The sequence below is a fragment of the Tasmannia lanceolata genome, unplaced genomic scaffold (genome assembly GCF_043159265.1).
Source record: "Tasmannia lanceolata isolate RefF3 unplaced genomic scaffold, GAP_Taslan_0.1 ptg000037l, whole genome shotgun sequence".
Lineage (NCBI taxonomy): Eukaryota > Viridiplantae > Streptophyta > Magnoliopsida > Canellales > Winteraceae > Tasmannia > Tasmannia lanceolata.
Genome location: NW_027518714.1, coordinates 50,546,778 through 50,560,189, shown reverse-complemented (window position 1 = coordinate 50,560,189; position 13,412 = coordinate 50,546,778). Strand labels below are relative to the sequence as shown.

The 13,412-nt window shown below is 38.8% G+C and overlaps 1 protein-coding gene across 1 annotated transcript; it reads left to right on the top strand.

Moving 5' to 3' along the window:
* The first annotated feature begins 8,720 nt into the window (after positions 1-8,720).
* Positions 8,721-9,596, top strand: LOC143861543 (putative disease resistance protein At1g15890). Its single transcript, XM_077372456.1, has one exon. The coding sequence runs from the start codon at positions 8,721-8,723 to the stop codon at positions 9,594-9,596; it is 876 nt and encodes a 291-aa protein (XP_077228571.1).
* Positions 9,597-13,412: the final 3,816 nt, after the last annotated feature.

The following is a 13,412-nucleotide window of genomic DNA, read 5'->3' as shown; positions in this document are numbered from 1 at the left end:
AAGCATGATAGTGTTAATGCCATCTGCCCGATAGTCATTTTAAACCCTTGGCCTGACCTTATATGCTTATGTCCGAACTATACATATATGATCTGGCTTTGTCACGTGCATGCTTTGAATTTTCATGACAGAAAAGAAATAGAATTCGGCTGCATATTCTTGCACATTTTCTCATTCTTGAAATTCAGATTCTCATGAGAGATTTAATCTCAAAGGGGATCTTTAGGTACCCCCCCCCCCCACTCATAGAAAAATTGGCACTGCACAAGTGTTGCTCTCATGACTTGACAAAGGGGTGTTGGCTATCATATGTATTTAGCTTTGGGAATTACTCATATCATTGCTGTGAAGCCAAAGGTCACTTGCCCTCAGAGTGTTCATGGCCCGTTTATGTCTTTCTAGTTCTCCTTTGTAGATATTTGCTCCAATATCATGATTTCAATATTTTGGTTTCTAATGCCAACTTGCATTTTATTCCTCGATGCCGCATTTTGCTCTTGTTCGCAGCATATTAGTCTCCTTGTTTGGTGGACCTCGTTCAGGTTGCTTACTTTGTCACCTTTTAGGTTTGCGCCGCAAGGGTCTCTCCTTCATAAAATATATACTTTGAAAGGAGAAAGACCGTCTTGGGGGCAATGAAGGCGCTAGCCCAAGCCCATCTTTTTAGGGGACTTGCTAAGTCCCGTTAGTTTTTTCCCTTTTTTTCTTTTAGGAAGACTTTCCCAGTCTTTTAGATGCTTTTAAATATTAGTTCCCTTATTCATTGCAAGGGCGATGAAGGCGATAGTCCCGTCTTTATGTTTTGTGACTCACCGCTTCGCACTTGGATCTGCACAAGTTGATGTCCTCTGTATGCACTGAAATTCTTAATAAATTGGAATTATCATAATCTTTTTGATATTTTTTTTATATTCTTCTCTTGTACTAATCTTCGAGTTAGGTTTTGAAGATGATAATAAATGGACTGCTCAGGTGAGACTCTCTTGAGGATCATAAACTTGTCTTTTATTTAAATAAATTGTTTTAGGAAAGAAGGAGATCAGATGACTACTCTATTCGATATTATCGACATGAGTACTGCCTGATCTCAAGGCGGGCTTAGAAATATTATCCTGTGCATTTGTGATATCAGATGACTACTTTAGCATCATCTGATTTCACCCCCATATTGGGGCAGTGGTACTTGTGGTTGGGCATAGAAGTGTTTAATGTTGTTTCTTGCTTTATTAGGCTATCCAGCGGCTGGTCTGGACTAATTAATGTTGTTTATCATTTTATGATTGCTGCATGTTGTGCACTCTTTAGTTGTAGATCTTACTTTGCGGATATTTGATTTGTTTTTATAATAATTGAATGGAAATTTGAGTTTACTTGGTAACCTTTTTCTTCTCTCTTTGGATAGACTAGCGTAGTCTTCTAGACTTCTTTAGATAATAGAACCTGTACTGGAAGACATACTCTGTCTTGTTAGGCAATCCTCCTTTGGAGGCAAGCCTCATTTGTAGAGTCCTCTCTGAGAGTGCACCTCAGTTTGTTCCTTTGTTAATTAGAGACCAATTTGGTCAATTAGTTATCTTAGCCCTGCTTACCCCTTTGAGGGCAATGATAAGGTTACTTGGAGCCCATCTTTGTGTGTGTTTGGGAGACCCGCCCGGTCTCATTCTCTCGTTAGTCCTCCTCTCTGTGCGTCGTTTGGTTTTGGGAGAACACCCTACTCGGCTTGGCTTCATACCCCTACCCTTATGGGTATTGGGTTGCACATTTGTTGCACCCTGGGCCTAGGTAGTTGTCCGGCCCGGCTGGGTGTTTTTACCTTTGCCAAATATGCACAAGGTCTCTTATTCCTTTTAGACCCGCCCGGTCTCATTCTCTCGTTAGTCCTCCTCTCTGTGCGTCGTTTGATTTTGGGAGAACACCCTACTCGGCTTGGCAGCATACCCCTACCCTTATGGGTATTGGGTTGCACATTTGTTGCACCCTAGGGCTAGGTAGCTGTCCGGCCCGGCTGGGTGTTTCACCTTTGCCAACTATGCACAGGGTCTTTTATTCCTTTTTACTTGTGAGCTTCTCCTTATTCGATAGTCCATTCGCATAGGAGTCAGCCCTGATTAGAGAGTCTTTGACTCATTCATCCTTTGTAGTGTTATTAGAGTCTCTGACTCATTTGTACTTCCTCCCTAGTGTTATTAGTTAGGAGTTTTTCCATTAGAGACTAACTCAGTCATATAAGAGCCTTCCCTGCTTAGGATCTTAGATTGTTTTCTCTGTTCTTGGGGCACTATCTTTCTTGTTGTGGGTTGTCTCTTTGAGACGCCAGTTTCTTGTTGTGATTCGTCTCTTTGAGACCTTTGTTGCTTGTTTGGGGTTTCCCCTTTTTGCTTTAAGGCTTTGCCTTAGTTTATGGTATTACTTGCGTGTTCCCTTTAAGATTGAAAACATTTAAAGGTCTTGAGCATTGGAAAAGCTTTAAAATCCAAAAACATTAGAAATTTAAATCTCAAAAACATTTGAAAACTTTAAAAATACCAAAAACATTTGAAAACCTAAAAAAAAAAACTTAAAAAAAAATCTAAAGTGTTGAGTGTTTCTTTTAGAAGCGTAGTTTGAGAGTTCATTTCGAACTACGTTGGCTTGATCCTCTTCCACGAGGTACGTAGTGCAGCTTGGGATCTTCATCCCAAGTCCAGCCAAACTTTGTAAATAAAAAATGCTTTAACCCTTCAACTTTAAAACCTTATTTTTAACAAAAATCTTCCTCTAGAGTTAGGAGTTTGTCCTAGATAGAGAGTTTTAGAGTTAGGAATTCGTCTTTGATTTGTTGTGTGCTTGTTTGTGTTTGTTTTAGAGTTAGGGGTTTGTCCTAGCTAGGAGTGCCTCCGTCCGGTTAGTTGGCGATTCACATCGCCGACTGATGACTAGGTCTTGGATTCGTTAGCAATCCTATTGTTTTCCTTAGGGCATACAGCCTAGTTACACGTAGGTTGTAGGAACCACTTGCATTAGCTTAAGGCTAACTTGCATTTAGTTAGGGCATATAGGGTGTCCTAAAATCTACAATTCACTGGAATTTAAATAATCGTTCAAGAAGCTTTAATAACTAGTCCGGTCTTTTAGATCGAGTCTAAGATAGAGGTCTAGGTGTCTTAGGCATCCTAGCTTAGAATAGACGCGAAGAACTATGTTGCCTTGATTCTCATGGAGGCGGGGATACGTAGGCTTCTTTGGATGAATATCAGACCATCCGAGGACTCGGGCTAAATCGTTTTAGAGTCTTAGGATTTGTGGTGTTGTTATATTGTATATTTTGTTGTGTTTTCTTACTTTCTTGTACTGATCTTATACCTTTAGTTATAGCTTGCATGTGTTTGTACATCAGAACTTAGACACCAGTTAGGTATGTAACTCAGAACCTAGTTATCATTAGGTGCCATTTATTTTGATTCTTTTGTGTGTGCTCATTTTCATCTCCGAGACATGCATGATTAGATAGACGTTTTCTCGGAGATGCGTGTTCCCATTTCATATGATTTTCTCTTGAAACTCTTCAAGGTTAATAGTAAATGGCATAAGAGACCAAGTGTTCGCACTCGGGCGAATTGGGGGCGCTCTTCGGACCTTCTCCATTCGTCATCAGGCACGGACCTTCTGTATCTCTGGTTATCCATTGCAAACAGAGCATTTGTTTTGGTTCCATGGCGTGTCCATGGATGGCGACTCTGAGTTATTTTCGGATATATCTTGGTTTCGAGCCCTGGCTCCGGATCGGGATGTATCTCTTTCCTTTTATATTGCCACTCATGCTATGCTGTGAGGGTGGCATCCGTTTCGAGAGTTCCTTGGCAGAGCTCTCATCAATTGTGGAGATCTTTGAGGATTGCAGGAGGGATCTCGCGTCCCTCGGCACCGTCCTCAGGATCGGGGTCCACAGAAATGCATTGGGATTTGTTGCTTACTTTCTTAGAGGGAAAGGCAACATAAGGGCATTTTTGTCCTAAAACACTCCTTGGGATGCGTTTCACCTCTTTTTGAGAAATTAGCCAACTCTACCCTTTTTTGAGATTTTCAGATAAAAATCACATTTTTTTGAGAATTTTCCCTAAAACTTAAGGTTGTCCAAATAAACTAAATCACAAAGAATAGTTATGGCAGCAACTTTTGGCTTCAATGTCGAAATGGTTAGTAGTAACAGATACTTACCGACGTTATTTCCATTTTACCATGATGGTTCTTAATTGTCGTGGCCGTAAATAAAAATATAGCGGCGAGTGTTGCAGAAAAGAAGATGCAATCGATGTGGGAAATTATTAACGACGGTGTTGTGAAACGTCGCCAATAAGTGTGATTGATATGTGTGTGTGTGTGTGTGATTGAAAAATATTAAATATATTTTTTTATTTGATACGACGGTAAAGAATTAACCCCCCCCCCCTGTAAAAATTATATTAGGGTTGATTTGAAATGTACAATCACGGATTCATATTCGTTGGTGACAGTGAATTTTGTTGTCGCCAATGTTATGTTGTAGCAACGGTTAATGGGGGATGGAAAAAAAAATAGTCGCTATAGGCCCTTTTTCTTATAGTGATCACTAGAATCTTTCTTCATGGATGATGCAGACGCATCCTTTTCTATGATTCCATGCCAAAAATTTTAGTGAGAGATACTTTAGGGAACTAACTGATCTTAAGAGATTTTGTTTCCTAATAAGCCTCTTATCTCTAGCTAGCATGTTTAGAAATCATAGATTTTATCTTTTGAGTTACTTTTATTAGGAGCTAAATAAGGAAGTTTATCTTTTATTAATTTTAATTATAATAGTAACAAGAAGTCTTTTGTAGCAAGGTGCTTTAACTTGTAAAAGATATATATTGGACGATTGGAATATGAAAAAGGGGAGCTTTTGGATTTTTTTTTCAATATTACGTTTTATCTTCCTGGTGTTACAGTTTCGTGTGAAAATCGTACATCAAAAGTGGTGAAATTCTATTTGGCTTTTGGCTTTTGCAACACTGATTTGGTAATCAGAGCTCTCGTTGATCCTTGTCGTTTGTCGTGAAGAGGCGACTACCATGGTTCGTGGGAGTGATCGAGGTGTTCATATGGAGGCTCCTCGTCAAGATCACCAAATTGATGAAGTCGCGATGACAATAGTGTCGCCTTGGAGGATTTTAACCTTTTTTTTTTATCATTGTGCTCAACAGGGAGAGCATGGAAGTTCATGATCGGACGGGTCCTAATCAGCCCTACCATGATATTAATATGCACTACAAGTGTTTGTGTTTCGGTCATGTAATGGTAGAGTGCCGAAACCAAAGGCATGTAAATTTGGTCAAAGAATTTGAGGAGTTGGTCGAATCGAAAGTTCTAGTTGAACAACCATATTTAAATTTGGGCGAAGAGTTTGACAAGTTGGTTGAATCTAAGGTTCTAAATGAACAACCATGTTTTGAAGACTACAATGATGATGAGGGTGACAAGATCACTTGGAATGATCATGGCGAGGCGTTGGTTACTCGGTGTACTATGAATAATCTTATCATTGATAGTGGAAGTTGTGAGGATGTGGTGACATAAGAGATGGTGGTTGTGTGCTATGAAACCACGAATGAAAGAAAAAGAAATTCGATTTGACGGCATGCAGATCGAAGTGGAGGGTAAATGGCGAAATACTAATTTGATTTCTTTATAAATTTTTATCACTTCATTTTTATTAGATCATAAATTGAAGATGTTTATGAATTCAAGCCGATTCAGAATCAAGAAAGATTATCTTTCGTCCTAGACATTATGTAGAAGATTTTATGCTTTAGTGTTTCAGATGATTAGCATTCTTCGACACTTCAAAACTCGAGGACGAATTTTTTGAATCATGGGAAAATGATGCTGACAAAAATTAGTAAGAACATACACTCTTCGAAGATTCATATCTGACAACATATTTTCTCCAACTTGGGAGACTAATGCAGACGCATCCTTTTCTAAGATTCCATGCCAAAATTTCAATGAGATATTTTAGGAAACTAAATAATCTTAAGAGATCGAATAACACTTGATCATAATCTATCTGCAAGAATCACGCTCGCAGCAACTGCTTCATTCTTTGCCAAATTTGAATTGGTGCCTTCATATGTTGTGTCTGTGAAAGTTGGAATTGTTTACACTAAGCCGAAGCCCCATCTTTATGATTATATGCCACTAACTTCATCCCTTTGCCTTCACGAACCTCCATATAATAAAAAAACTATAACTACCTCAATAAGCCAATCGAGGAAGTCCTTTATTGAAGTTGACAATTGAAGTCTAGAAGATCATTTTTGATCATTTTTTATTGGGTTTTTTTTATCATGCCTCGCTTTTCATTTCCCCAATGTTGGAGGATAATCTCTTCAACCTCTTCATCTTTGGATTCATCTTCACTGGGTGGAGGTCGATGATTTACTATGTATAGTGAATCACAAACATGTTGACCGCAAGCCCCGTCACAAATCATATGTGGTTCGTTGTCACAAATCTGATTGCACTCGAAGGTGTCTATCAATCAAGAAATCACTACTTGCATCTCGTACATCGAACGCTAATTGTTCCACTGAAAATCCTTGAATGCTACCATTATCATACCATCATTCCTCATAGCACCGTCCGATGAATTTCTTTAGCCCAATTATTTGTTAGCAACCATAAAAAAGAGGGTAATCTCTGATCACATCCTGACACATTAATGAAACTATAAAAAGGAGTAGAAGATGTAGCTTTGATCAAAACCTTGAACCCACAAGGAGATCTAGCGAATAAACTTCTCTAAAAATAAAATTCTATAGATAATAATCAAAAGTCTCACACAATATGATTATCAAGTCTTAAATGGTCCTAAGACTCCAAACCAAACTCGCTTTCCTATAAGCCGTACTTATTAAAAATAATAAATTTTATAAAATAGTAAAAAATATAAAACTTATTAAAACTCAGTACCCTTAATTAGGAGAATTATAATCTAGTAGAACTCTCAATACCCTAGATGGCCAAAAATGAGCAAGATACAAACTAATTACATATAGTAGATTTTGACATCATACTGAAATTTGACCCTCTAAATGGCCTGTTCTTGAGATGCTTCAAAACAACCAATGAACTTTAATTGATTGGCTTTCATGTAGGTATCGTCATCCTTTTTTCAACAATGTATATTAATAACGACTCCTATAACTGTAGCCAACGGTAGCAAAATATTAGTTGCCCTTTTGGCCTGATTTTTTCTTATCCAGGTGTCCAAGGTAATCATCTATGATATGTTTTACATTAGTAATCCGGTTAAATCATCTATTTTGCTTTTTGCCTTATAAAATTGTCCGCATAACTTTTCTCCCCAATCGAGAAATAGAATATTTTGTATAAAGTTTCTGCTTCCAATTCAATCACAGTAAATTATGACCTGATTTGGATGGAAATCATCATTAACCCTTAACATACATTCTCTAATAGAAATATTCATGTCTTCCCAATTCTCTTGTCTTTTAGGAGCAGGGATTTTTATTGTATACCTTTTATCTTTTATCACGAGCATATGAGTGTTGTTTTTGCCCATATATGAAGATTGAATTGGTCATTCGTAATGAATAAAATATTATAAATTAAAAGAAGGGAAATGATTTTAGCAGTCCAATGTTTTGATATGTCGAGCAAGATTCTTGTCTTTTAGTGTTCAAAGTGCTGTCAAAAAGTTATTTACAGCTCCCAAAAAGCTCTGACAATGCCAATTAAAAATAAAAAGACAAGGTACTCTTGCGACATATCAAAACAGCGGAGTGCTAAAATCATTTCCCTAAAAGAATTGATCTTTTTATTTGGATTCCTTTGAGGTGGATTATATATGATATGTCTATTCATAAGATTGAATGCACACTTTTATTTGCCTCTCATTCTTTTCTTATTTTGCAGTCAGTATGGAGTCCCTTGTGGCACCGGTATTTGAAATTGCGAAGTGGTTAGGTTATCCTATTATTCGACGCATTAGCTACATCAAAAATCTAGAAAAGAATTTAAAAAATCTCAATGAAAAAGCAAGCGTTCTGTATAGTAGAAGGGAAGACATCAAAGGCAAGATAAGTAAGCATGGAAGCAGAGGGACTGCGTCGTCGAATGAATGTGAAAATTGGCTTGAAAAGGTGGAAAGGCTACAAAGTGAGGTGAATGAGATAGAGAAAGAGTACAAAGAGGAGAAAAATTGTTTGATGGGATGGTGTCCGGATGTTTCATTGCGGTTGAAGCTTGGTAAACGTGTTGATGAGTCCAGCGATTTGATCAAAGATTTCCTACAGAAACCAGCGTCTTGGGTCGGTGGGGTGGTCGTTGACGCACCGACAAATATAGTTGAACCCATACCTGCACCAATAATAGAAAAGAACACATCAACTGATTGCACTCTACAAAAAATATTGGGATGCATCAAAGACATTAAAAAACAAAAGATTGGAATTTGGGGAATGGGTGGAGTTGGAAAGACGACGGTGATGAAAAGTATGAACAACTCACCAGAAATAACCCAGTTGTTTGAAATTGTCATATGGGTAACCGTCTCAAAAGATTGGAGCTTGCGAAATGTGCAGAATGAAATTGCAAAACGATTGTCATTGAATTTAGGAAGTGATGAATCAAATGACATTATGGCAAGAAGAATATATTAGGAATTGGAAAGAAAGAAATTCGTTCTTCTTTTGGATGACATGTGGGAGAAAATAGAGTTGGACAATGTTGGAATCCCTAGCATAAACCTAGAGAACGATTCCAAAGTACTGTTGACGACTAGACGCCTGCAAGTTTGTAAGTCGATGGATACTGATGTGGAGATAAGGGTAGATATCTTATCTGCAGAGGAAGCATGGAAACTTTTCCAAAACAAAGTGGGGGATGTTGTTGAAAATCCAAGCATACAATCCTTAGCAAAGGATGCGGTTAAGGAGTGCCATGGTCTGCCACTTTCAATCATCGTGGTGGGAGGGAGCTTGAGGAAGGAGGCTAATGTCCATGTCTGGAAAAATGCATTGAATGAGTTACGCTCGCCAACTACATCTGAGATCGAAGATATTGAAGAACAAGTGTTTAAGCGCTTGAAATTCAGTTTCGACGAGTTAAACAATGACAATACAAAGAATTGCTTTTTGTTCGGGGCACTGTATTCGGAAGACTATGAGATAGAAATAGATGAATTAATTGAGTATTGGAGGGGGGAAGGTTTTATCGATGGTGCAGGCGCATATGCTAAGGGCCATGCTATAGTAAATAATCTCATAGGTGCATCTCTTTTTGAAAGCGTCGAGGCATACTCTGTCAAGATGCATGATGTTATAAGGGATCTAGCATTACGAATCACTTCTCCAACTGGAGAAGGGTGTAGATTCTTAGTGAGAGCTGGTGTTGGGATAAGCAAACCCCCAAGGGAAAAGGAATGGGAAAACGTGGAGAGGATCTCCTTGATGTGTAATGAATTAAAAAGTCTTCCCCCGTCACCAAAATGCCCCAAGCTCTTAACACTGTTGCTTCAAACGAACCAACCATTAAAAATTCCTGCATCATTCTTTGATCACATGGGGAGCCTTTGAGTTTTGGACCTAAGTGACACCCGCATAGAGTCACTACCAGAATCCATTTGCAATTTGGTCAGCCTCCGAGCACTATTTCTAAATAATTGTAAGAAATTGAAGACGCTCACTTCTAAAGTTGGGGCACTAAATGAACTTGATGTGCTTGATTGTTTACCTATTGAGATTGGGGAGCTAACTAAACTTAGGCTTCTGCATGTGTCTTGTCATGTCAGGAACTCAAAGTAAGAATATCGAGGCTCTCTCTATTGGAAAACTTGCATATCAAGGTAGATCCATATGATGGGAGGTGGGATGAGAGCTTTGCAAATTGTGTGACAGAGGAGATATGCAGCTTGAGGGAACTAACTGGAGTGCCTTGAACAATTTGTCCAAGGCAGCCTATCGTGGAAAGAGAAACGTATTAAAACATTTCGAATTGTGGTTGGTTCCTATGATCCAGACTTCTGGCTCTATCCTAAAGCAGGTCGAGCTTTGGTACTTGGTGGTGAGGTCGCAACCCAAGCAGATGCGATCATTGAAGTACTAAGTCGTGCCGATGCTTTAAAGTTAATCGGTCATGGTGGAGTTAGAGACCTCTTGGAAATCGGCTTGGAAAACTTGAATGAGTTGAGAGAGTGTAGAATCGAAAGATTCGAAGAAATGTAATGGATTGGAACGGGCTAGAAAAACAGACTACTGCTTTACCAAACTTAGAGCGTCTACATTTTGAAGATCTACCTAATTTGCGGAGCCTTTGGGAGGGGTCGATGCCATCTGGAACCCTCTCTAGCCTTAAGACATTGCATTTGGAGGGTTGTCACAAGTTGAGGAAGCTTTATTAATCTTCCACAATTCCCTAACTTACAAGTGCTGTGGGTTTGGGATTGTTGGGTATATAATATAACCCATGTATGTTCTAATATAAGCCCAATAATATAATGGACCAGTGTAGTGGGCCTATTTGGGCTAGAGCCCACTAACCTGTTAAAATCCTAGTGTATCTAATATATATAGGGGCTGGAGGCAACAAACTTGGTATTCCAAATTAGATACCTTGGGTGTAATGCTTCAAGCAACCTCTTGCTTGACCTAATTACTCTAACAATCTTGAAGCATCATTCTATAAACCCTAAAATGTTTTTTGACTTCGTTTTAATTTTGGGATGGGATTCCTCGATTGAAGTTTCACTGGGAACGACGATTTGGGCATGATTGTTTGATCTTCTTGGCATCGTTTTCAACTACCAAAAGAAGAAGACGGCTGATCTTTCTTGATCGTGGGTTTTATTTCCGTTGGAAACAAGAAGAGGATACTTGGCTCATCTCACGTTAGAATTGTGGCCTGTTGGGCGTGGGTTTTATTCCTTATTAGAATCAAAATTTGGCCGTGGTTGTTTGAATCCCTAAAATTCGTTTTGAATCACACAGAAGCCTCAAAATTCGTGGATTTCTTGAACGTCTTAACGAATTGACGTATTTTCTTCAGACCAGTTACTATTTTTTTTTGTGGACACCAAAAGAGCAATTGAACGACTGGGTCTGGGTTTCTTCCTATAAAGCCCAAATCTGTACATGGGTTTAATTTCTGGTGTTCAACCTCCCTTCTTTCTCTATTTGGGTTGCGAGACTAATCACGGACGGAATTTTTCTGGGTTCCTTTTTCACGATTTGAAAAAGACAACTCTCTCAACACAGATCTAGTTCTTTATTCTGAAGCTTCTGCTACAAGAGATACTTCCACCGTTTGAAATCGGAGCTTCCTTGGGAGGTGCGACCAACCGCCGGTTGCAACCCATATCCGGCCGCTGGTAGCCCATAATCGAGAGTCGAATCTCTCTCTACACAACCAGGCTATTTCTGGCGAGAAATCTAGACAAGAATTGCAAGAAAACAGCTTTGTAAATCGCGAGTTATATAGAAGACCAGTCTGTTTTGGTATTTGCAATTGGTTTTAGACCAGTTCTTGCCAACTAGTTTTGCCGACAGTTGGATAGTCTGAACAACCCTCGTCTCAGGTTTCGCCTTGGCTGGTTCTTTGTTCTTGGTTCACCCCCTGTAAACCCCAATATGTTGGGTTTGGGTTTTTTCCCTTAGTGGTAATCTCTTGTTGTTGGGATTCATCTTGGATATCTCGGATTCGAGTTTGGATTTGGTTCGCGACTTAGTTATTCTTATTTGGTTACCACGCTTCACAAATCAGGTGCACTCTTTCCATATTTTTTTTTGATAAATTGGACTAAAATGGACAAGACTGCAATTCCCTTTGAGATGGTCAAACGGTAATCGTTTGGACACACCATATAAGGAAGCTACTATGTTGGTAGATAAGGCTGAGCATAAAAGGAAGAGCTGCCATGTTGGGAAAAGATAAGGCCAGTACTTCCTCAGATTGGTGGTCGGATACAGAAGCCATTTGTCAGGCTTACAACTCAAGGAAATTTTTCACTGGTGTTATCGTAGTAAAGGAGACTGGTACAGTTGCTAGTGGAGCAGACATGGAGGTCACTCACACTGGTACTGCGAACTTGTCCCTTTCTTCGGGTAAACAACTAACTTTATAAGATGTTAAAGTAGTTACTATTATTTTGGTATATGCACTTCATTTATATGTGGTAGAGTACCCAAGAATTTTGGTGAGAACTTTGTGACCTACCCTTTGGAGAATGATCCATCATCCTATCAGGAAGTGATGAGATCTAGGGACTCTTTGTTATGGCCAGAAGCCATTCATGATGAAATGAGCTCTCTGTTAGAAAATCTAACTTGACAACTAGTCAACTATGGGCTGTAAGTAGATATTTGTATGTGCTTATACAAAATTTTGCTATGGTCTTAATCAAACACCTAAATTGTGACATCAAAAATTTGACAAAGTAGTAAAGAGCTTTGGATTTTCTGATCAATTACTCTGATAATGCTTTTACTATCATTTTGTGCAAATAAGGTCATGCTTATTTGCTTGTATGTAGATGTTGATTCTTGTTTCCAATCTCTCTCTGTGGTGAGTAATGTGAAACTAACCTTGGGTAAAGAATTCGACATGAAAAGACCTGGGTGTTGTTAACACCATTCTTGGTATGAAAGTACATTTTTGAAAGGCAAGGAATCACCCTTGGCCTAGCCCATTATATGAAAAACTACTTTCCTTTTGAGGATGCAGTGAGTGCCAACCGATTGAGATACCATTTTGATTATACCAAGAAGCTGATCTCTAAGGAAGAGACAGTGTGAGTCAGTTAGATTATTCTAAACTGATTGGTAGTCTCATGTATGTTTTGTGTTGCACTAGGCCAGACATAGCTTTTATAGTTGGCATGCTGAGTCATTTTACTAGCACTTCTGGCCATGAGCATAGAAATGTCCTTATGAGGCTGATGAGATACCTTTCGTGTACTCAAGAGTATGCTCTGAACTATGGTGGCCATCCACTTATTGTGTAAGTTTATTCTGATATATCATGGGGCTCAGAATCAGAGGACAACAAATTTATTGCTGTTGTGTGGAAGTCGAATTGGAACTTTATGCCCTAACTTCAGCTATAGATGAAAGCTACGGGATAAAGAATCTGATTATGGTTATGGCATTCCACTGACCCGATTAAAGATTAGTTCTTTAGTGGGTTAAGGATTAGTTCCTTATGTGTGTTCTGTGATAATCAAGCTACAACAATGGTTGTGAAGAACTCACTCTTTAATGGTAAGAGGAGACATCTTAGGCTGCAACAGGCCAAATGCTGAATTATCTCAAGAACACGGGATTATCACTTTGATTGATATGAAATCGAATGATAACAGGCCGAAGCTCTCACAACAGGGCCTGATCAAAGACCGAATA